The sequence below is a fragment of the Coffea arabica genome, chromosome 2e (genome assembly GCF_036785885.1).
Source record: "Coffea arabica cultivar ET-39 chromosome 2e, Coffea Arabica ET-39 HiFi, whole genome shotgun sequence".
In the NCBI taxonomy this organism is placed as follows: domain Eukaryota; kingdom Viridiplantae; phylum Streptophyta; class Magnoliopsida; order Gentianales; family Rubiaceae; genus Coffea; species Coffea arabica.
This window is the reverse complement of record NC_092313.1, coordinates 22,625,502-22,649,674: the sequence shown is the minus strand read 5'-3', so window position 1 is coordinate 22,649,674 and position 24,173 is coordinate 22,625,502. Positions and strand designations below refer to the sequence as shown.

Sequence of the window (24,173 nt, the reverse complement as noted above, 5' to 3'; positions counted from 1 at the left end):
TTAAGTTTTAAAATTAATTGTTTGAAGTCTAAAACCGTTCATAATCTGATTCACTTACAGAAGTTACACCAAAAAATTGATTTAGTCTTATATTTCTCTCTCTATCCAACTCTTAATGAATGTGGTGGTGTATTCACTTTTTCTTGATGTTCTTAAATAAGCATCAATATTGTGAAATCAACACAAAATGTTGATTCCTTTTCAACTTTGCCATTCAGAAAAGTGTAACTTTTCCAACTTTTATACTTGGATGGAGGGAGTATGATTTAGTCATGATTTTTGCCCTCCGTCACCCATTCAAGTGTTTCACGCAAATGCGATCATAATGCGCCCTCTATATTTGTTTACTACTGTGTATAGTAAAAGAGAAGAGCTCAACACGTGTTGGGATCACTCCATATAAAGGGAACGCTTCTCTTTACAACCTGCGGCATCCTAGCTCTCTTTTGCCTTGTAGAGTTGCAAGCAGGCCAAAAAGCTACGAGGTCCATCATGGCCGCTTCGCAATCACCCTGCAAACTCCCCATCATAGATCTAAAAAAAGACAACTTGAAACCAGGTACAAGTTCATGGACAGCGACTTGTGACTCAGTCCGCCATGCTCTCGAAGAATATGGCTGTTTTTTGGTAGTGCAGGATCATGTTTCTGCACAATTTGAAAAGGAAGTCTTTGATGTGGTGAGGGAATTGTTTGATCTTCCTACTGAAACAAAATCCCAACATAACCTCGACATGTTCGTAGGCTATGTTGGTCAACTTCCTCATGCTCCTCTCCACGAAAGCATGGAAATTCCCAATGCAACAACGATTGATGGAGTTCAAGCTTTCACAGATCTCATGTGGCCTTCAGGAAACAAGAGATTTTGGTACGAATGACGGAAAGATTGGGGTGCATATAGTTTTTTGTGCTTCCCTTTTAACACTAAATCCTTCTCTTTTCCAATATGCTTCTGCTTGCTTAATTTCTGTGTTCGTGATTATCTATCTTTTTCCCAGTGAAAGTATGCTAACTTATGCAAAGTCGGTGGCTGAAGTGGAACAAACAGTGGACAGGGTGGTATTCGCAAGCTACGGTACAATGGACCACTTGGAATCACATATTGAGTCTTCCACATATATCCTTCGACCACTAAAGTACACCCCACCAGAAATGCACAACAACGTTGATGTTGGCGCTGATGTTCATACTGATAAGGGCTTCATCACCGTGCTTCATCAGAACCAAGTGAATGCCTTGAAGGTACAAGCAAGGAATGGGGAATGGATTGATGTGGACTTCTCACCAGCATCGTTTCTCGTCCTAGCAGGCGACGCATACCAGGTTATTATCTTCTTCATCTTCCTGTTCCTTGTGTCTTTTCCATTTTCCTCCCTGTAAAGTATGTAACCTTGCTATCTTAATTAACAGAAGAGAGATAGGTGATCGAGTGACAAATATGCGTAGTCTTAAACTATGCAAAAGCATACACACATCAACCAGACAAACATTGTGTATTAAATATTATATAATCTCTTCAATCAAATTTAACGTCCTTAATTTTTCTCTTTCTTTTGTTTTTTTGGTATAGGCATGGAGCAATGACAGAATTCACCCTCCAAGGCACCAAGTGATCATGAAAGAAAACAAGGAAAGGTACTGCATTGCCCTGTTTGCTTACAACTACGGGATGGTGAATGTACCGGAGATACTAATTGATGAAAAGCACCCTTTGGCATTTAAGCCATTTGATAATTTTGATTTACTCCGGTGCTTCTTATCACGTACGACTGACATGTCCTCCAGTACTGCTAAAGCCTATTGTGGCATTAACGCCTGATTAAATTCCTCAGAATGAAAGGAGAAAGGAGAAGAGAAAGGCAAATCGTCGTTTGTAAGATAAATAAATAAATCATGGTTAAGATTGAAATCCGAAAACTACAAGTTCTGAATTCAAATACCACTCTCTCTCTTTACCATTTCTTCAATCCTACTATTCCCCTGCTGAAGTAATTTCGAACAAAAGAGAGTCAAACTTGTGCAAATAACTACCCATGCATGCGGGCGTGTCTTTGCATGCGCATGTGTTGTAAAAAAGTGCAAACATGTACCCTTCTGGTGACGACTCAGTTATATAAATTAATCACAGGTTGTATCGTGATAAGCTTTTCATCCTGTTCTAATTTACAGCGCTGTCCTCATATTAGCCAATCAAAGCGTGCAACCATTTCCTAAAGTATTTCCAATCCAATGCAAAACAAAGATGGGATATATAAATTCTACAGTCAAATAGCACATTGACTTACCCATCCAAAGTAAAAGATACCACATCCTTTTTAAAGTGAAAGGTACATTGGACTGCACTTAAAAACATCTAAAACATTTTGATTCCTCACCTCGCCATGGGCTACTTTCATCATTTTCCCTACTTCAACTTTTATTTTCTTTTTATCCTGCTTACACGGATTTTCCAATTCCATTTCTTTCTTGTTTTCGTGACGAGAAGAATTAAAAAGTGAAAAAACTAAAATACAGCAGAAAAAATGAAAAAAAAAAAAGAAACGAATTTTACCCCTATCATGGCTTTACAGACTTGCCATGATTGAAGCTTTAATACGCTAGAGATCCCAAGATTTAAAGGTCCTAGATTCGAATACCCCTTACTCCCTCCCCGCTTCTTAAGCTCCAAGAAGCTCCACCCTTTCCAAGAAACTGTAATATGCTCGACACAAGAAGTAAACTCCTATTATAAAATTGTCCAGCGGTGATTGACGCTCACTCGCTTCTTAGACTAAGACTTTAGAGTGCATGCTGAACAACAGAGAAATTGACATGAAATACCTCATCATCAATTATATTTTATGGCGGCTGTAGTATAACCAACAGAGAAATGTATAATGATCAAATCCAAATGTAACTCGATGAAATTGTATGAATGCCAATTAAAGACAATCATAAGATTAAAAAGCAAATTAGAATGTGGAGAAATTTACAAGCCAAATCCAAGTATGCACAATAAGCAAACTGAACACTTCCCCCCCCCCAAAAAAAACAGAGAGAGAGAGACCTGAGTTTCTTACCCGTGATCAGTTTTGCAAATACTAACTTTATACAGCCCACGAAGAGAAGCGAAAAAGAAACAAGCCACAATGCTAATACAACTATTTACATTACAAAGATAACATTCACTGCAAGAATGATGAACAAGTCTTCCGAAAAAAACACTCTATTTTCACTCTGGTTTTCCTAAAACTGACATCAAGGAAATCCAAAACAAGATAATAACTAAACACTGCAACCTAGAATACACGGACAGTTACATTTCATAGATGACATGAGCATCACACAAACCTTGCTCAACCAGAGCGCCGATAGTAGTACCTGCATGTACAGTTGTTACTAGGTTATCATTTCCAACAAACATACTGAAACAAATTAAGGAACCAACAAGCACAAATAAATTATCTCTATGCAATTTCACATCACATCAGATGACTTTGGTGCTTTTAAACCCAAGTGAATGAACCGAGTATGTCTAAAACTCCCCCATAAGATGTGATTAGTGAATATGACCGCTGACCTCTATGTTTCCTCTGAAGGATGCTGCCAAGTTAAAAATGAAGGAATGTCTAGCCTGAGAGTTTATTTGATACTATCGGACTTAGTTTAGTGAAGAATCATGAAATCCCAGGGATCATTCTTCCATAAGGTGAAATCTTAATATTCAACTTCAGACATATGCACACCCAGGCATACTTGCACATGAATATTTAAGCTGGTTATACACATAGTAACAGATGGAGATGGAAAGAGAAAGAAACTTACACAAAAATATTTGTTCCATATACAGCAGCATATTTCCTTAGAAGACGTTCAACAGTATACCATTCTGACCGATCTGATGCGTCCTGGTAACCAATCCTTGGCATATGGATTGAAGCTTTTGAAAATATTGAAAAACTGCTTCAGATAATTGCAAGGTATATGGAGACAAAAGGGCAGATAAAAAACATGATTGCAATTTTACTGAACATAAATGACAGATTAAACATTAGATCTGTCAGGAGGCGATTTAAGAATTAAAGCTACAGAATATATGCCACATCTTCAACCCACTCACATGAATGAGTAAAAAGATAACAATGACTTCAACAAAACACTAGTAAGAGACCTCACGGTAGACCCGATTTTAAAATGGAACAGATGGAGATGAAGTAAAAGAATTAGATGAAAACAATACAAGTTGCCCATCCAAGACAATAAACAGAATGAGCTCAAAATGCCATATTGAATGCATTAGACCAAAAGAGTGAAAATTGGAATTTGATTTCATTCAAATGGTGTAGAATCATATATACCTGAATTTTGAGATGCAAAAAATGATGCTTTAGCTAGACAACATTCCAAATCAGGAATAGAAATATTGCTCCGAGGGACCTTACGCCTAGGATTATATGATTGTACAACAGCTAAAGCTACCCATTGACGAACAGGACTGCCACTAGCTACTTCACCAGAATCCTCTGCAGAGTAACAAATCCATTATAAATCTGATAACGAAAGAACAACAGAGCATAGCTAAAGCTAATACTCAGATTTAAAAGCAAAACAGGAAACAAACAAAGGTATCAACAGGAGAAAAACCTCCCATCATTTCAAAAAAAATACAAACTATTTTCTCAATTCCTGTATCAAGATTACAGAAGTTAAGCACCACCCATTAAAACAGAAAGCCCAGGACATGCACTAGCCACAGCCTTTGCATTATTTATTAGTTTAGCAATTCATCTTGTTTTAGACCAACAATGATTCCTCTTGTAAAATTCCACGTCACATGCATGCTTCAATACAAGCTCTAGTTCTCACATCAGGAGACTACAAGATGATTGGAGCTTATTTTTAAAAATAAATCAAAGAAAACACACATAACCTACTTGTAATTTCAACGACATGCAGATCACCCAGATGAAGATCGCCAAACTCATGAGCTCGTTGGTATGCAGCCGGAATGGAAGCTGAAAGTTTTTGAAGTGCATCAAACAGACCACCATGACCCCAATTTCCAGAGTTATCTATGCAGCTGACAATAAGAAATACATCTTAAGTGTGTAAGTCTCTTTGGGTGCAAATGTAATGGCCAACTGCTTTGGAAGGATTTTCATATGTAGAGCAATAACTTTATGGTTTGACGAGTCACTAATATCCTCTATACTGCTTTCCTTTGGTATTATAAAGATCCTTTAGTTCACAAGAGAAAAACAAACACATAAATTTGTGAAAAAATGATTGTTAACACTCACAAAAGTTGTAGAGGTACGTACAGTTATAATCATCCAATCAGTAAAAGAGATTAAAAGAGAAACATAAAAGAGGCAATAAACAAATATGCTTACTGCATAAAGCACGCTTACCTGAATATAACTGTAGATTCTGATGCAGAAAATCGTGAAGGATCTGTGCAATCCCCATAAACAAAATTAACAGAACCAGAATCTGACAAAATGTTGTCCTCTGTAGGGATCACAGGATCAACAACAGCTAATGAAACATATCCAAGAGCTTCCCACTTGGACAATTTCTTCTGCTCTGCTTTTTTCCTAGCAGCCTGGGCTTTGAGGTGCTTGTCCTCCAGTATGCCTCTCCTATTTCCTACCTCTATAATACTATCATGGTTTGATGGTGATGTTTCCTTAAACTTTTCCACCCACTCACAGTAAGTTGCCTCATCTAAGTCAGGGTCATACTTTATGGACTCTGGACCTCCTCGAGTTAAAATGTCTGTCCCATGCAACATATCTACTGGATTGACCTCAAACTTTCTGTCATCTATTTCTGATTGTAGCTTGTAGCGAAATGCAACAACCCTCTCTGCCATTGCAGTCAATTCATTTTTGTCAATTTGATTGGAATTTTCATTGCTCATCTCTAGAGGGTCAAATTTATGCAAACCAAGCATGACAGACCGCAAGTCACCATCTTCAGGTCCTGACATCTCTTTCCCTTCCTGATTGACAATATCATCTCCTATAACATTATGGCTAAGTTGCAATTTGCGTTCTGCCCGACGCATAATAACCTGCATTTCTTTTAAACTCAGCAATAACTATGAGACAGAGGAACAGCAAAAGTAGGTTCTTGAAATTACCTCCTCTACTGTTTTTGATGTCACTAAATTTATGGATAAAACATGATTCTTTTGACCAATCCTGTGAGCACGTTGGAGAGCTTGCTTGTCGACCTGGGGATTCCAATCTTGTTCGTAAAATATGACCTGCATGATAGCCATTGTGAGCAACTTTTTACAAATCAACATACACAGCTACGGGATAAATAATCCCACCCTGCAATTCTAATGCAAAAATTAGCCAAAAGAAGATAATATCACTAAATTACTTTCATGAAATCAAGGGAGGATAGAGTAATTGGCATCTTAGCAAAATATAGATATAAAAGTTTCCCCACCATTCATTTTCTTTAAATTTGGTAGAGCCATCTTGACTGTCATTTTTATTCTACCATGGAAGAAGCTGGGCAATGTAACCAAAAGTTAAGCACTTAACTTCCATTCATTTGCATCTTTCAAGCGTCGATTATTTGCAGCCCACCCTTTTTTTTTTTGGGGTTGAAGCTACCTCTCTAATTCTGTCTAACCAAAATCGCATCAGAATTGTCTATCCCAAGAACAAGACATCAAAAAGCTTCTAACATAAACAAATTTTAATAAACGTCAAACATAAAAACTACAGAAGTTCTAACCGATTAACTAGTTAAAATACACTAAAATGTAACATCTCATAGGTTTTTACTACAATGCCATTCTTTATGCACATTTTTCAATTATTATGGAATTAACTGTTCGAACATTTTAACTCACTAACTAATATAAGCTAGCGACATGCCAGAATCTTCGTCATATCACATGCTCCATGGAATGAGGTACATATCCTTCTAGAATTCACAATATAAAATGTTTGCTATAATAAAATAAAGAATTAATCTTTCCTACACTGACAGTGTATACACTATCAGGGTTGGATAATTGACAACTATGCAAAATTTGAATTTGAAATTCAACTTTTGCACACATGTCATGAATCCAATGATGATAGTGTATACACCGTCAGTGTAGGAAAGATTTACTCTAAAATAAAAGAACAACTTTTATTGTTGAAATAAAATTGACCCAAGCCTGCATAAGATGTTTCGATTGTCCATACTGTTCTCTTTTGTCCCTACACAACCAAAATTAATACCAACCGTCAAGAATGGATACTCCAATCTACTTAATGCCCAATAGATACCCACCTTTGTATGTTAAGATGAACTCAATTAATCCCTTTGAAGAGGAGAAATACATGTGCTTTCAATCACACCCAATATTCATGTCACAAAGAATTCACCAATAATTGTTGAGCTTCAGGAAGTGCATGAAAATTTCTTATAAACCTAGAATGATAGGATTTATGAGAAGAAGCTGATAAACTCACAGTATCAGCAGCCACCAGATTCAGCCCGACTCCCCCAGCTCTAGTAGAAATCATAAAGACAAATTCACTGCTTTCATCTGCTTTAGAAGTTGAGCTTCCTTTTTGGGATTGTTGGCTGAAACTTCTTATTGCCACAAACCGCTCCTCGGCACGAACTGAACCATCAAGACGCTCATAAGAGTATTTCCTCCATTCTAGAAAATCCTGCAATTAAGAAACATATACTGAAGAGTTAGCGTCCAATTAGCCTACATGATAATTTCCAACTGTTCTGATAGCACATTACTATAAATCTACCTGTAATATATCAAGTGTTTTGGTCATCTGAGCAAAAAGAAGAACACGATGTCCAGAATTATGCAGCTTCTGCAGTATATGATCTAGAATTACGAGTTTCCCGCTAGCCTGATTACAAAATTAGAAAAGCTGCTAAGATCTAATTGCATAAAAATAGCAGGAAACTCACTGAGATGTAAAAAAGCAAAATTTTCCAAAGGAAAAAAATGATAGTTTAGGCTAAATCTTTTAATGCACAACTACTTGTCATGGAATTGTCTTCTACTTTCTCTCACCCTTCCATTCTACACACCCAAAAAAAAAAAATCAACTACTACAAATATAACAAGGAGAAGATTTGATCCCATAAAATAATATACCATCCAAAAAATTTGTCTAAATAAGTTGAAATAAACAAACATATAGGTTTTAGAATGCAGATACCTGAACTAGGTGTTCACCCTCTTGATATGGTTCAGGCTCAATACCAGGAAAAAGGTAAGGATGACTACATGCCTTGCGTAGCTGAACTACCTGTTAAAGCAGCAAACATTAATATATGTCTCAATGAACAGGACAAACACACTCACAATAAATCAGGTAGGTAAGACTGTTCTTTCTGATCTTACCCACACTATGATGCCATGATCCAAAAAGATTTTCAACTTTCCAAATGAAGTTGTCTAAAAGAACTGAATACCGAAGACTTAGAATAAGTGCAAGGCGTTCACATACAATGTTCCGCAAGGAAGCAGCATTTAAGGCTCCTGAAGCAAATGCCAGCAGCTTAGGAAGCTCTTTGCGCAATATGGACACATAGACTTTCTTCTGCAGAGGAACCAAGGGTGCCATCCTATTAAGACAAGTTGAAATGCATCATAGAAGTGTGTCACATGAGAATCGCAAAGAAGACAAATACAAAGATTTACGGCCAAGTTTGTATGAACAGATTACATAGCTAAATGTTTGACAACTTGAAAGTTCAAACTAATAGCTTAGCTTATAAAGACCTCCACGTAGATATAATGAGAACTAACACAGTGATCTCAGTGAGAGGCGGCAGCACAAGGTTCCCAGACTCAATAAGCTTTGATTTGGTTCTTCGAAGCATGAATGCTCCAAGTACATATTTCAGTTTAATAAACTGATTTCGAGCTATCTCTGAATTGCAACCTGCTTACCAAAAGCATAAAACATGGTCATTACTTATTTAATAGGTCAGAGAATTTTTTTCCAAAAAAATAAATGAGAGTCTGACAATAAAAAGAAGGAAGAAGAGTTAGCTCATGTAACAAACCCAAAATCATGTATCCAAGTTCCATATTCCTTCATTTTCAGTTCTAAAAATTTTAAGGGTCATTTTCCAGAAGGGAAATGTGATTTGCGCTCCAATATTTGTTATTTGCACTCCCGCCATTTGTTTTATCATATAATCTAATAAGTGAAAGCTATATGATTAAAATGATAGTGGGAGTGTGATTAACAAAAATGGGAGTGCTAATAACATTTCCCTTTCCAGAATATAGAAACTTCTGTTTTCTTGTTTTACATACTACTCTTAAATCCAAGTAGCAATCTAGAACACTTGGGACACATATCAATAACCTTTGCTATCTCATGTAATCTTGAGTTTTTCATCAAGACAATGAAAGGAAACCCATGAGTATCATAGATTTCTAGGAACCTATCCACTATACTTGAGCAATGCTCGGTGTAAGATGAAGAAAAAATGGAGTCAACTAAAAGGGCAAAGTCATTCAACAAGACCACAAGACAAGAAGATCCTCAGAAACATGTTTGACAGTCCATCAAAGTCTTGAAAGTCCAAATTTCCATCTTGATTAGTATCTTGAAAAATAGAAAACAAATTTGGGCAATTATCTGCACAACCAAATTTACTAATTAAAAAACTAGACTAACCTAGATCATTAGTAGGAGCAAGAAAGTAGATTTTGAGGTTTACTAACCCATTACAGTCAACCCAATTTACGATTTGCAAGGGAAGACACGTCATATTATTCCTAAGGACTCAAAAGCAATGAACAATTTCTGCCCACCTAAAGGCTAAAGTTCCAAAAACACTCTGGAGGAAAAGCAATGAATCACTTGGTCTTAACTTTGTAAAAGAAAACTTCAAATATAAATTATGTACTCATACTACAAGCTATAATCATATACTATAGGAAAATCCATGCCGCAGATTAATAGGAAGTGAGAAATTACATGAAGGATCTCCAGCTTCTTTGAATGCTGAAAGGAACTCCTCCAATCTTCCAAATACTAAGGGCATACAGAAGTGCATCAAAGCCCAAAGTTCAGTTAGATTGTTCTGGATAGGAGTGCCAGTCATCAGCAACTTTCTCAGCATAATGAACCTTTCTTTGAGGACATGATACAAAACCTATTGAATATAACAACCACAATACTTGAAATAAGAAAATTGAAGGAAAAAGCAGTTTACTCCTTCCAAAAGTAAGGGCCACATCACAAGTTACTTTTACAATGCCGCATCTTTTCCTTAAATACTAGAAATTTTAGTTCCTCCCAGGGAAGAAAAAATACTGCATTCTTCCCCAAATACTTTTATAACAATAGACTACTCAGTTGCAATGATTTTAAGCTGAAGAATACTCAACAACATTCAGCAATCCCAACAGATAAGATTATTATATCTCAAAAAATAACATATTTAGCAAAAGGGGCAGAACACATAAATCAAGTATTTTCTTCTTTAAGCGGGCTGGAGAAATCCATAAATAGACCTTCTTTTTTTTTTTTTTTTGGTTTTTTCTGTTTTTAAGGACTGCAAAGTAATAATGGATCTATAGTCTACATCTGCAAAAGTTCTGAAAGGGCTGGAAAGTAAATAGCTCTATTATGTACATAAATAGACCCTTTTTTTGGTTTTTTCTGTTTTAAGGGGTGCAAAGTAATAATAAGTCTATAGTCTACATCTGCAAAAGTTCTGAAGGATTTTCAAAATTTTTAAAAATTTGGAGGGGTATTGACTTCACATGGCCACTTGCATTAACACTGTTCACAAACAAGCAACAGGAAGATAAATTTAAAAGATAGAGAAACTTTTAGACATACACTTGAAGGATTTTTAAGTCTCTGTGCTTCATCAATGATTGCATAATGCCATGGAAATTGCGACAGAAAATCCTGATCAATTAATGCTATGTCATATGTAGTCAGTAGCATATCAAAAGCTAATGATGGTACCTGTAGCATCCATAAAAGAAGAAGGCTATTAGAAAATGACAGCAACTTTATGTGGTAATTTAACAAAATGCAATACTGTTTTCAATCTTCAATAACTACACCCAAAAACTTCTAACACTAATAGAGATACATTGAGTCATGTTAAAAGCAATGCAAAAGGGTGAAGCTCTTACATTAGACAATAAAAGCTGGCCTTTGACATGCTCATACATCTTCTTGCGCAAGGTACATCTATGTTCCTTTTCTCCAACATAACAGAGGACTCTTATCTTGGGAGCAAAATTGGCTACTTCGGATACCCAGCTATCAGTCACACTCAGTGGACATAATACCACTATAAAGGAATATAGTCAGAACTCAAAACATTTTGAAAGAAACATATAGAACATAGAACCAGCACATCAAAGTGCCCAACATAAGAGCACACCTACTTACAGAATGGCCCAGAAGACCTCCGATGAACCTTCAAATAACTCAAAAAAGATATTGCTTGTAAAGTCTTTCCCAACCCCATCTGCCAATAAAGCATTATAATCAGTGCACATCCACTCCAAGGTTACAAGAATCACATGGAGACACCACGTAATCTAGTCAATAATATAAGGAATGAGAGGAGGCGGTCAAAGAATGGAAATGGCTAAACATTTGATATTTTCGAGACAAAATCATGATCTACAACATGTAAAAAGCTCTTTTTACCCTTAAAAATCATCATCATTTACGACCTTAAAAATTTCTCATTTTTTATAGTGTTAAGAACTTCCCATTTGATACTGATTACAGCTTATTTTCTATTTTTTTTTCTTTCCACAAGAAAGCACAAGATAAAAATACTTTCCTGAACTTTCATTTCCTATCCTTACCAAATCTTAAGTTCCAAATGAGGCCAAATAGTAAATCACTTGAAAAGCCAACTACCATAAGCCATTTGACATCAACTTAAGAAACACATTGCAAATAAAAATGACGACTTAAACAAATATATATATATATATATATATATATATATTTATAGATTTCTGAAATCAAAACTTATCCTACTACACTTAAATAACTTGAAACTAACTATTACTCAAATAGCAACTTCACTTCTAAAATTCAGCTAGAATTCAAAATCATCCAACATGGTTAAAAACTTTGCCTTGGTAAACTAATAATCACAAAAATTTGCTTACGTTTGCATAAGTTTAAACCTTAGCTAAAATTACCAATTCAAACTAAGACAGTGCAATTCAGGCAATTAAAACAGTACCTCATCCCCTGCAAAAAGAAAAAAAAAAAGAGTTGCAATTACTGTTAATATTAAACATGTATGAATACGAGAAAGTTCAAGTGAAAAAAATAGGAAATTTCCAGAAACAACAGCTAGTTTTCTTCTCATTTTCGCTAATTCCTCTACTTTGTAGCAAATAGTCCGATAGTTCTACTCAATTACTCTTCTCAAAAAAATTAGTTGCCAAACTTGTATAATCTCAATCGTTATTCTTCATTCTTTGGCCTGTCACAGAAGTCGTACCTAGAATAACGTTGACGCCGAGAAGGTAGCGTTTAATTAGCCAGGAGAGGCCTTCTACTTGGTGAGGTTTGAGAGTGGCAGTGATTCCGAAGTCAACGGGATTGACCACCGGATCATCTCTGGCGGGGGAGTCGCCGGCGTAGACATACTTGGCCGCTGCCATCAGTCTTTGCTGGTAGTTCATCGTTGGATTTGGAGGTAAGAGTAGCAAAAATGGAATGGCGGTGGACCGAACCAAAACCGCCCCAATTTGAAAATCCAATAATTGACTAGAAGTTATAGAGGGGGCGCGGCTGTTTTTGGGAAAAAAAAAAGGGGTTAATATCAGAAACCTCCCTTGAGGTTTCTTCTAATCACATCTAGCACCCCCCATGTTTTTGAAATCACACTTAGCACTCCTGGAATGACAACTTTGGTATCTTGTCAGCCCCTCTATTTGAAAATGGTAGTAAAAAATGAATTGTAGGAGAGAGACTTTATTTTTGTTCCACTTTTACCCAAAGCCCAAAATGATTAGTGAATTTTAGAAGATAAAAATAGAAATAAATAGGCATATGATATTAATTTAAAAGCTGAGGGTGTAAAAGTGTAATAAAAAGAATGTTATAACTAATTATCAGAGATTTTGGCGATATAGTGATGCATAACTAATTATGGACCTGGGGCCGGAACGGTTGCACTCCGGAAGCTTGTGTGCATTTTGCACACGGTGTAACATCATTTGTACACGTTGTAACACTAGAACAACAGCGAGTAATTATATTACCTTTAACACAAGCATTTTGCACACGGTGTAACATCATTTGTACACGTTGTAACACTAGAACAACAACGAGTAATTATACTACCTTTAACACAAGTATTTTGCACACGGTGTAACATCATTTGTACACGTTGTAACACTAGAACAACAGCGAGTAATTATACTACCTTTAACAGCAGTAACCGTCCATGCCCCTTCTCCACTAAGTACATAGTCCATGATACTACATTGGATCGGTCTGGTAACATGATACGTAAGCCTTATATTGCAATCCAATTCTGAACAAAAACACCATCTATAACTAGTTGTTTAAATGGTGACGATTGCAATGCACAAAACTATACACAAGTAGTTCTAAGATTAGTCAAACAACACCATAAGTGGCAGGAAATATAAATCAGATGCACATTGCACCACTTATCAAAAAATTGTCCACAAAAGCTAACATTGCTTCAGTATTGCTGGGAGCTAAGAAGACTAGTACCTAAACTACTTCAGATACCAAAAGCAAGGATTGCGGGGAACCTTTAGCACTCTCAAAACATCATAGAGAAACTGCTGGTAATAGTGTTAGAGGCCACTATTGCAGCAGTATTAATGCTAACAGAAGTTTCGGCTTGAGATCCACCATTTAGAGTAGCTTGAGCATTTGGTACAAAGGGAATTATACCTTGCTTGTTTACAGCAGCATTGGTTTTCCAGCATTTCCCCGCTTAAAAATTTGCCTGGTGTTGGTGGTTTTTGGGTAATTTCTCACCTTTTGATTAGGACAACCTGTCACATTCTACTGTCAGGGGTGCTAAGTGTGATTTCAAAAACATGGGGGGTACTAGATGTGATTAGAAGAAATCTCAGGGGAGGTTTCTGATATTAACCCAAAAAAAAAGGCATATTTTGTGGCTCCGTTTGAATTAACTGTTTTTTAGGGTATTTTTAAAAAATTTTATTGTAACAATGTATATTAAATTTTTTTTTTCAAATATTTGATATATTGTATGGATGAAATATTTTTTGATGTATTATTATAGCATTGTATTTGAAAAACTTATTTTTGAAAAAATGATCAATCCAAACGGAGCCAGTATTTGAACTACTTGACAATTTCTCCCTCTAATTTCAGATAGTACATCCTAATTCTATAGCACAATATAGGTAAACAGTATTATATATGATATATTTTAACCTAGGTGTATTAATGAAAATATAGTGTAGAGAGTTTCATTGCTATTGTTCACTTTAAATAATTCATTTAATCATCTCAAAAGTCATAATAAATAACTCATAATACTTAATTTTAAGTTATAGAGTAAACAGACAAGTAGTTATGTGATCACAAGGAAAAGTTAAAAATTACCTAGTGATGATGTTCTTGACTTACCAACGGTTGAGATTTAGCTAAATCAATTTTATTCATTCTTGAAGAGCCAGTTTATTGGCTCAATATGTCTTTTTGATGCACATTATATACGATTATTGGTGTCTAATGTCTATTAGTACAAATTTGAGGGAACACAGACTAACAATAAATAAGTAATGAGTAAGGCACATGCTATATGTGCATATTGTAAAAGAAATCAACGAATAAATAAATTTTAAAAGGATAAAGAATACCTAATTAATTAGAGAAACAAAAGGTGAAAAAGCTTCGTGCAACTTATAGTTATCATTTTTTTTAAGTATTAAATGAGTGTCATGGGTTAATGATTGTTTGTAAGGGTATGAACGAAATTAATCAAATTGAATGCCTTAGTGTTTAAGTTTGTTTGATTATTTTAACAAGATTGAAATCTTGTTCAAACTTAGTTTGTTTATTTGCCAAACCGATTTTCAATGTGTTTTTTTATTGAGTTTGAATGTCGTCGAATATAAAACGCTGTTCATCCTTAGTTTGACTAGTTGGCGAATCAATCTCATACAAAATCTCACCAAGTTAAGATCGATTCGAATATCAAATAACTTGATTTATCTTTCAACTCTAATTATTTGGAGGAAGTTATACTAATGTCCTGTTTGATAACTCAATTTAGCACTTAAACTTAATGGATTTAGATCTTAACATATTCAGATCATTTGATAAATAAAAAATTAAACATTTGAATTAATTAAGTGGTACTGAATTTCCTAATCAAAACCTGCTCCCAAAATTAAATAATAAGCTATTTACTTATCACTGAATGTGATATGCATTCAAATATATTAGATTTAATACTTAACAATTCAATAACTTAATTCAAATTTCAGATTTTAGATTTCACACTTTAGTTTTCAAACTTCAGTTTTATTAAACACACCCTAAATACTAGTATCATATTATCCTTCTTCAATGTCACTGCTTACATAAATGCCATAAACATTGGAATTCTGTACTTTTACCTTAAAGTCCGAGTTCAGCATATTAACTGTTAAGAGTTCATTGTAATGCTCAAAAAAGTCGACATCTCTTTTTCGTTAGCCTTTTCTTCTTACTATCTTTTGTTTAATTTTTTTTGCTGTTGGTTGAATGGAGGTACTCGCATAACTAAAAATTTTCTTAGTGGATTGTACTAGATGTGTTCTAGTATAAAAATGTTTTAACCATTAGATGATCATCAGCCAATAGTTTCAGAGGCTTTGCATGTCCTGAATTGTCTTGAGGGTAGGTAATTACACAGAGCAAGGTCTCCTTTACAATTGTTAATGGCAATTAAACTATGAAATGTTGACACTAAACTAATAAATGTAGACACTAATACAATTTTTTTAATACAAATTTTAACAAGTAAAAGAATTTATTTTATTTTTATATGTTGCTGGGGTTAGTGTTTATATTTATTTTTTTTAGTATCCATGCTGCAAGGTTCAATTGTCACTGAGAATCGTAGAGACTTGCACCGTCTGAAATTTGCACTCCCTTCCCCACCTAAAATTTGCAAAAACTGGATAATAGAGTGAAAATTTGACATATCTGTGAGCTATTCTCACAATTACACCCCCTAAATTTTGAAGAATTCCGTCCTTCCTGTACTGTACATTCACCCCTTGAATTCTCCATTGACATTTGCCCATTTGCCCGTTGCGGGCAAAACAAACAACCACATATATTTTCTAAGGTACAGTGTTTTGGACCTATTAGAATCGAAATTACATACCACTTGAATGAGAAATAATTGTAGACAGTTTGAAGCTAAAAACATAATGTATACATTGTCTAAGTCTAATTTCCTATCCATAATAATAGTTTGAACTTACTGAGACGCCACCAACCTCTCTATAAATATTGATTCCGCCATTGCCAGCTTTAAAGCCATAACTATTCAAAATTATTGATTACTTAAAAGTAGCTATATATCTTTTTATATTAACAGTGTAAAGATATTTATAAATTGGCTTGGATTCATCATAATAATTTTTATTCACATATGCAATGTCATTTCACAAGCAAAGAATTAAAAATCTAACAGAAGAAACTTCCCCAAAGAAAAGCTAAATCATGTGAAAGCTTTTGAAGATGATCAATAGTTGATTTTTGCAAAAGATAACCAGACTGCGGACGGCTTGTTAAAGTATCGAACTCAAGCACATACAACTACAATCAAAACATGGCTTGGCTTGAAATTTCATGTTATATTATATATATATTTTCACCCAAATTTGTTACTTTTTTTCCCTAAATTTTTGCTCTATGATATTCAAGAAATCTATTACGATGAACTATGGATATGATTAAAGTCAATTATGGCTATTCAAGAAATTTATTATGATGTCTTGCAACTTCTACAAAATTTCTCCAAGTGGGAAGCCATATGGATACTACGTTCGTTGAACGGTGCAGCTCATAGCTTTGCTAGGAATGCTTGTATTGCCATGGATGACTATTTGTGGAAACATTCACCTTCGTCTTTTGTATTATTCGCACTTCAAGCGGATCTTATTCCATCTTAATAAAATTTTACACTTTTCTATCAAAAAAAAAAAAGAAGAAATCTATTATGATAAATTAGGGATGCAATTAAAATCAATTATGACTATTCAAGAGATAAGAGTATTATATACTTGCTATTTTATAAGATAAGCAATGTCCAGGAAGGAAGGAAAGAAGTAGAGTTAAAGAAGCAAACCATGTATATTTTTATGAAATTTACTTTGCCTTCTATGTTTCTGAATATGTCGAACTAAATAACATATAGATCGTGATTGGTTAGTTAATATTTTCGAGTTTAAAATCATGTTCGGGTTTGCATTGATTCCTAAACGAACAAACTTGAACGAGTCGGATTCGAGATGAGTTCAAATCGAATACCAAGTTATTTGGTTCGATTTACAACCCTACCCTGTCGGACGAAGCTCTTATACCACATCCTCAAACTAAGTTAGTGGCTGGCACTTAGCACTGCCGCTTCTCAATTTACTTAACCAATGAAACACAATCTCAAGAAGTCATAATCACGTCATTCGGGAAGATTCGGGGATTACTACTGATTAACACTAGTTGGTCATTAGCTTCACATAATCAGCAAGTTTATTATAGTTCTAGCACTTTGGCACACCATAATATCGTCTGTTCCCTATTTGGTGATTCTCAAAGCTTGAACTTTTGGTCCTACCATTAGCTAGAGATCCACACAATGGGAACAACCCTGATTGGGCTGCGGTCAAAATAACCCCAAATTGGAAACTCCCGCACATTTGGCTGCTTTTTCCTGTTACTTCTAATGCATCAATTATGAAAGAGTTGAAAATGAAATCATCAGATTCCCTCATTAAACGGCCGAGGTAGGGAACGTGGACCTTTCTTGTCTGTATGCCCCTGGCATCAAACCAACAACACCAGAGGCATCAGACCTAAAATAATGATGATTTACTAGTGCCACTAATTTAGTTGAATTATTAATATACCGCAAACCTATTTGTATGGTCACACAAGTGTTCATGTGTCATGGAATTTGAAAATTTTTCATTGGAGGAGAGCCATTCAACAAAGTGATGATGATAAAGTTAGCAGGAGCTTTGGTTTTGCTGGCCATCTCCCGCTTAGTGCCACCAAAGTCCAAGACATTTGATTTATAAGTTTGCTACTAGTATACGTCTGTTTTAATAAATTTTCACATATGATAATAATAATAATAATCTTATTCCATACATTTTTAGCAAACTGTTATGTTCAAGAAGATGGTGCTTTTCAATGTTTCTATTTTTTGGTTATTTTAATTTGAATGAGCTAACCATTTTCTGATGTTTTATGTCAATTTATATCTCAACCATCGACGGTCAATTTTTGTCTGTGTTTTCTTATATTTCGTGGTTACATTTTCTTAGCCTTCCATATATATATATATATATGCTGCAAAAGATGATTTAACCCATTTTAGATTTGCTATAAAGAAACAAATATCGCATGGCATGTAGGAAAACTCCACACCATAGAAGAATAGAAATATTTATGGATAATTATGTAAAATCACTAAGCAAACAAATATGATTAGACATAAGCATATTTAGGGTGCATTTGATAAAATTGAAATTTAAAAACAGAAATCTGAAATCCGAATCCATTAAGTGATTGAATCGTTAAATATTAAATCAAATACATTTGAGTGTATATCACATTCAATAATAAGTGAATAGCTTATCATTTATTTTTGAGAGCAAGTTTTGCCCAGAAAATTCAGTGCCACTTAATTAATTCAGATGCTCAATTTTTGGTTATCAAATGCATCTGAACATATTAAATCTGAATCTATTAAATTTAAGTACTGAATTGGATTATCAAATAGGGTCTTAGCGTCTAGAAACTGCAACTAAAACAACTTTTGTTGTGTGTTTATGGAGAACGAATCCTCAAAAATATTTTCCCTACTTTTAGTTCGTCCATTTTGTTCTTATGCTTTCGGAATATCAAATGGCCAATAATTCTACAACTTGGCAGTATTGATGGCTTACATCTCATAATCTTTTGTTGGAGTGTTTGCAAGTGAGGCGGCATATTTCCCACTATTTGAATGCCTTTCTGATGTGCAAATGCAAATGCAACCTTTGTCTTCTAACAATTAGACTAATACGAAACACCAATGGCCCAACACATGATTGACGTAATCAATGTAATTTCAATATGGTAACATATATAGTCCCACCATGCATATCTAAAGTGCACACAAATTAAGAAAGCACACAGCAATTTCCTTATTGGAAGACACGTAAACTTATTTTTAGACTCTAAATTGTCCAAGAAATCCTCAAAATTTTTACAGAATGGTCTTTTGCCGTGAGTCTCTAAGTGTCATTTTACAGAATGATTTGTTAAAACTAAGTTCAAGCAGGAATTGAAAAGTAGCATATTTTGACAAGCAAAAGTTAGAGCCTGTCAAAATTCCGATTCCCATTTTCAATTCGAATTCGGTTGATAAATCGGAATTTTTCGATTTTACACACCCCTAGTTGTGATTGCATGACATTTGGAGGTAACAAAAGAGAGGGAGATTTTGCTGTCATTTTTGAGTGTCATACTTACAAGTAAATCTACGTGAACACGAAGCGTTATTAATCCTTAGAGTAAATTAAATATTGTTAAGTATTTAAAAAATTTAAATTATTATTTTCAGTAAGAGATAAAAATTGAGAAAATGTCTTGCATACATTTCTATCATTCTATGTGGTTAGGTGAGGCCCTGTCACTTTTGATAGCATACTAAAATTAATTATACTTATGTTAGTTGTATTTGTAAAGATTAATTGCCAGGATTTTGAATTAGTTTTGTTGTAGGACAAATTCGTCAATTTGCACCCATGACCAAAAAAATATTTTTTTTTTCCTGTAGTGTATATATGCATCGAGAGCATCACGGCTTCTTCTTCATAAACTGCCACCCTTCTTCAAGCGAAGCCAAAATGCAGGCCAAGGCTCAGAATATCATCCCACCAAAGTTCATTTCACCAGCAAAGCTACCTCCAATTCCCAATATTTCATTGCCAAGTAATGTTCCACAAGCCATCTCAATCACTGCACCGAGTCCAGAAGTTTCATCAGCACCTCCCGATCATCATCCTCAACTGGTAGATGACAAAGTGGCTGCCTTCTGGGACTACCAATTCCTCTTTGTTTCACAACGCTCAGAAACAGCTGAGCCCATCACCCTTCGCATTGTCGACGGCAAAATCCCACAAGACTTCCCTTTAGGAACGTATTATCTGACCGGACCGGGGCTCTTCACCGATGATCACGGCTCCACGGTGCACCCTCTGGACGGTCACGGGTACCTCAGAACGTTTAAGATTGATGGGGCTAGAGGAGAAGTGGAGTTCATGGCTAGGTACATCCAGACCGAGGCTCAGGTGGAGGAGTGCGACCGCATCACCGGCCAGTGGCGATTCACTCATCGTGGTCCGTTTTCGGTCTTGAAAGGTGGAAACATGGTTGGAAATACCAAGGTAATGAAAAATGTCGCCAATACAAGTGTGCTGAGATGGGCTGGAAGACTGTTTTGTTTGTGGGAAGGTGGTGATCCTTATGAGATTGAATCTACTACGCTTGATACTCTTGGGAGATTTGACATAATTAATGGCCGCCACAAATTGCTGCAAGATGAAGACGCAACACCAAAGGTGGACGTTTGGGATGTAGCTGCAGAAATCTTGAAACCTATACTATATGGTAAGCACCTAGAGCTACACAACAAGCAACTTTATCCAACAACATTAATCAATCTCCTCATTAGCCTTCTCTTTTCTTTCCTTCTCTATTTTGGAATCAAAACTAGTATTAGACTATAATAACCTACTTCATTAGACTTTTGCCAATTTGGTATCAACTGCTGGTCCAGGAGTATTCAAGATGCCGCCGAAACGATTATTGTCCCATTACAAGATTGATGGCCGGAGGAAGAGGCTACTCATCATGTCATGCAACGCAGAGGACATGCTTCTGCCACGAAGTAATTTTACCTTCTACGGTATGTACTGAGAAGTGGTACAGCGACCAGATAGTGATATGTATGTTGTTTTCAGAATGTTCACCAATAACTCCACAACTTGTCGTAAAAACTTTTCTTCTTCTGATGAATATTGCCGTGAAAACTATCATAGTTTCATTACGTCAATGAAAATTAAGTACACAGCAAAAAAGAAAAAGAGTAGTGAAAATATAAATGACTGTATGATTCGTAATTTCAAGTTTTTGTGGATTATTTTTGAAAACGAGCTCATCTTCATCATATATTTCTTTTCCCTCTTGATAAACTGAACCTAGAAGTTGCAACTTCACAAGTAAGAATGACAAGGACTATCGTCTCTGGCGTGTACATAATTATCAAGACTTCACTTCAACTACTGAATGTCGTTGTATGCTGAATTTGACAAGATGTAACGATAAGAAGAATACTATAGAGTGGATAAGACTTATTTCGGTGACAATTCATTTCTTTTTCAATGTCAACGTTTGCAATGGAAACTAAGAGAAGTATGATGGTTATCGTATATATGTAGATAACAAGCTAAACATACGGAAAAATCCTGGGCATAAGCATTTTGTTACGTTTGTGAATCTTAAGGTATTTCCAACTTCGCCTTTTTTTCCCCCTTTTTTCTTCTCCAACTCCATGTTTAATTCACCTGAGTATGTTGGTCAGGACCTCCCACTTACCACCAAAAAAAAGATTCACAATTTTTTAGTTTATTGAATTAAGTCACAAGAACAGCTGCAAGTAACTGATTCGTTTTTGTTATTTGCACTAGAATTCGACTCGAATTTCAAGTTGCTGCAAAGCCAAGAATTCAACATTCCAGACCATCTGATGATTCATGACTGGGCCTTCACTGATAATTATTACATATTATTTGGCAATCGCATCAAGCTGGATGTTGCTGGTATATACTATTGCCCCTTCTCCAATCATCTAGTTTTGAATCTCACAAGAACTTCAATGCACTAATTAATCAATCTAACACACAAGTATTTTTGGCATCTAATTAATTTTCAGGATCAATGACAGCAGTATGTGGACTATCTCCTATGATATCTGCACTGTCACTAAATGCTAGCAAGCCCACATCTCCCATTTACATGCTCCCTCGATTTCCAAGTGAATCAAATGGACAAAGAGACTGGAAAATTCCCATAGAAGCTCCTTCACAAATGTGGGTGCTTCATGTTGGAAATGCTTTTGAAGAAGAAAGGGATGAGAATGGAAGTTCCAAGATTCAAATTCAAGCAAGTGGTTGCTCCTATCGTTGGTTCAATTTCCAAAAGATGTTTGGTAAGTGATGTTTGAAAATTATTTTGATTTATCATATGAGTGGCAAGAGATGCAACTTAAAATTCTTTGCCCATTTTCGTCCAGGGTACGACTGGCAAAGTGGAAAACTGGACCCTTCCATGATGAATGCAGATCAAGATAAATTATTGCCTCATCTTGTTCAGGTTTGATATCTTTCTCTCTAGCTTACGCAATATATTCTTTTGAAAAAGTGAAAGGGAAGTGATACCAAATTTAAGTAACATTAATTATGTAAGTAAATCAGTAAGTTCTTTTTCCACCATCAGGGAATTAAATTATCATCAAGGTGGAACAATTTTGCTAAAGCAAGTTATAATGCTTTAATGCAGGTATCAGTAAGTTTGGATGCAAGTGGGGATTGTCAAAACTGTAGTGTAAACGATTTGAACGAATGGAGGAAACCATCAGATTTTCCTGCGATTAATCAGGATTTCTCAGGCTGCAAGAACACATTTGTGTATGCAGCAACTTCGTCTGGCTCCCGTCAAGCTTTACCACATTTTCCCTTTGACACTGTGGTGAAACTCAATGTTAGAGATAAATCCATTTCCACTTGGTCTACAACCAGACGGAGATTCATTGGTGAGCCAATATTTGTACCGAAAGGAACCGGAGGAGGAGGAGAAGATGATGGCTATCTCCTTGTGGTGGAAGTGAGTACTTTTACCTATCTTGAACGTGGGATCCCACATGCTACTTGGGACACATTCTTTCTTGTTATAGATTCCCTAGACCGACTCTTGCAAACAGTTCTCAATAGAATATCGATTTTTATTAGCCTAACACATAAGGATTAGCTTATTTGAAATAAAAACGATACCATATATCTCTTGTCACTAAAAAAATAAGGCACTTGTTTCATTATAACCTTGTGACAAGGATCTTGCATCTGCTCAAAATTCTGAGGGATTTTCTGTTTGTAAAATTTTGCAGTATGCAGTTTCGACACAAAGGTGCTATCTTGTTATTTTGGACTCCAAACTGATCGGGAAGACCAATGCACTGGTTGCTAGAGTTGAAGTTCCAAGACACTTAAATTTTCCTCTTGGCTTTCATGGATTTTGGGAGTCTGCAGGGGATTGTGGCTTTGGTAATTAACCAAGTCCAACTGTCCAACAACAATCTCCATCATGCGAGGCAACAGAGAGGGAGACATGGCTCATTCTTTGTTAGCATAAATAGATATGTCCATAAATATTTGTACAGATAGAAATTTGACCACATTCAGGCAGGTATAAGGAGAGAGAGAGAGCATTTAGCTAACAAAGACAGAGTAGCTGGAAATTTTAGATTTCAACCATCTAGCCACGTTCAAGGTTGCTTCTGGTTCATTCTTGGAATTGTTATTGAATTGAAACTGAACTGCTCCAAATTATTTGGATGTGAAAAATGTGTACGAAATCTATTGTACTTTATGGCAAATCAAATGTTTAAATACCCTCTTCTCAAGGGAGCTTTTCTCATGGGAGTTTAGCTAATGTGTTCATACTTGACTAGGCACCAGCATGAGATGGTTTCGGATTGAAGGTTACTTAGATAACCCAAAAAAACAAAAAAACAAAAAAACCTCGGGTAATGATTGAATCCAAATGAAACCTTGACTAGGTTCTCATGTACTAAATTTGCAAAAAATGATACGGATTAAATTGATCCAATCCATGCCCAATTTATCCCACACATC

The 24,173-nt window shown here is 35.5% G+C and overlaps 3 protein-coding genes across 8 annotated transcripts; 2 read left to right on the top strand and 1 right to left on the bottom strand.

Moving 5' to 3' along the window:
• Positions 1-375: 375 nt before the first annotated feature.
• On the top strand, positions 376-1,935 carry LOC113728731 (deoxypodophyllotoxin synthase-like). Its single transcript, XM_027253096.2, has 3 exons — positions 376-866; positions 997-1,321; positions 1,569-1,935. The coding sequence occupies exons 1-3, from the start codon at positions 493-495 to the stop codon at positions 1,815-1,817; spliced, it is 948 nt and encodes a 315-aa protein (XP_027108897.1). The 5' UTR covers positions 376-492; the 3' UTR covers positions 1,818-1,935.
• Positions 1,936-2,904: 969 nt separating this feature from the next.
• Positions 2,905-12,737, bottom strand: LOC113731738 (probable helicase CHR10). 6 transcript variants are annotated; one of them, XM_027257144.2, is made up of 17 exons: positions 12,482-12,737; positions 12,218-12,225; positions 11,401-11,479; positions 11,139-11,299; positions 10,834-10,965; positions 9,964-10,141; positions 8,778-8,913; positions 8,476-8,593; positions 8,185-8,274; positions 7,762-7,869; positions 7,465-7,668; positions 6,123-6,248; positions 5,389-6,053; positions 4,912-5,057; positions 4,336-4,500; positions 3,803-3,917; positions 2,905-3,358 (listed from the first exon to the last, which is right to left on the bottom strand). In XM_027257144.2, exons 1-17 carry the CDS (start codon positions 12,663-12,665, stop codon positions 3,334-3,336), a joined length of 2,640 nt encoding a protein of 879 aa, XP_027112945.2. In that variant the 5' UTR covers positions 12,666-12,737; the 3' UTR covers positions 2,905-3,333. The 6 variants fall into 6 exon arrangements, with proteins under 6 accessions (XP_027112945.2, XP_027112947.2, XP_027112946.2 ...); XM_027257146.2 differs by having other exon boundaries at positions 12,174-12,225; positions 12,482-12,570; XM_027257145.2 differs by lacking the exon at positions 12,218-12,225 and having other exon boundaries at positions 12,482-12,621.
• A 7,341-nt stretch (positions 12,738-20,078) lies between these two features.
• On the top strand, positions 20,079-23,955 carry LOC113728842 (carotenoid cleavage dioxygenase 7, chloroplastic). The gene is made up of 7 exons (XM_027253204.2): positions 20,079-20,871; positions 21,041-21,169; positions 21,951-22,082; positions 22,196-22,471; positions 22,556-22,635; positions 22,822-23,145; positions 23,426-23,955. The coding sequence occupies exons 1-7, from the start codon at positions 20,109-20,111 to the stop codon at positions 23,588-23,590; spliced, it is 1,869 nt and encodes a 622-aa protein (XP_027109005.1). The 5' UTR covers positions 20,079-20,108; the 3' UTR covers positions 23,591-23,955.
• The last annotated feature ends 218 nt before the right edge of the window (positions 23,956-24,173 follow it).

What these genes read in the sequence shown, in the direction of transcription:
- LOC113728731 (XM_027253096.2), top strand. Translation starts at nt 493, where the DNA reads ATGGCCGCTTCGCAATCACCCTGCAAACTCCCCATCATAGATCTAAAA. An exon ending in TCAGGAAACAAGAGATTTTG is followed by an intron (nt 867 to 996) that starts GTACGAATGACG and finishes TCTTTTTCCCAG; the next exon opens with TGAAAGTATGCTAACTTATG. An exon ending in TAGCAGGCGACGCATACCAG is followed by an intron (nt 1,322 to 1,568) that starts GTTATTATCTTC and finishes TTTTTGGTATAG; the next exon opens with GCATGGAGCAATGACAGAAT.
- LOC113731738 (XM_027257144.2), bottom strand. Translation starts at nt 12,665, where the DNA reads ATGAACTACCAGCAAAGACTGATGGCAGCGGCCAAGTATGTCTACGCC. An exon ending in GAGGTCTTCTGGGCCATTCT is followed by an intron (nt 11,300 to 11,400) that starts GTAAGTAGGTGT and finishes ATTCCTTTATAG; the next exon opens with TGGTATTATGTCCACTGAGT. An exon ending in AAACACTTGATATATTACAG is followed by an intron (nt 7,669 to 7,761) that starts GTAGATTTATAG and finishes TCTTAATTGCAG; the next exon opens with GATTTTCTAGAATGGAGGAA.
- LOC113728842 (XM_027253204.2), top strand. Translation starts at nt 20,109, where the DNA reads ATGCAGGCCAAGGCTCAGAATATCATCCCACCAAAGTTCATTTCACCA. An exon ending in AAGTAATTTTACCTTCTACG is followed by an intron (nt 21,170 to 21,950) that starts GTATGTACTGAG and finishes TATTTGCACTAG; the next exon opens with AATTCGACTCGAATTTCAAG. An exon ending in TATTGCCTCATCTTGTTCAG is followed by an intron (nt 22,636 to 22,821) that starts GTTTGATATCTT and finishes GCTTTAATGCAG; the next exon opens with GTATCAGTAAGTTTGGATGC.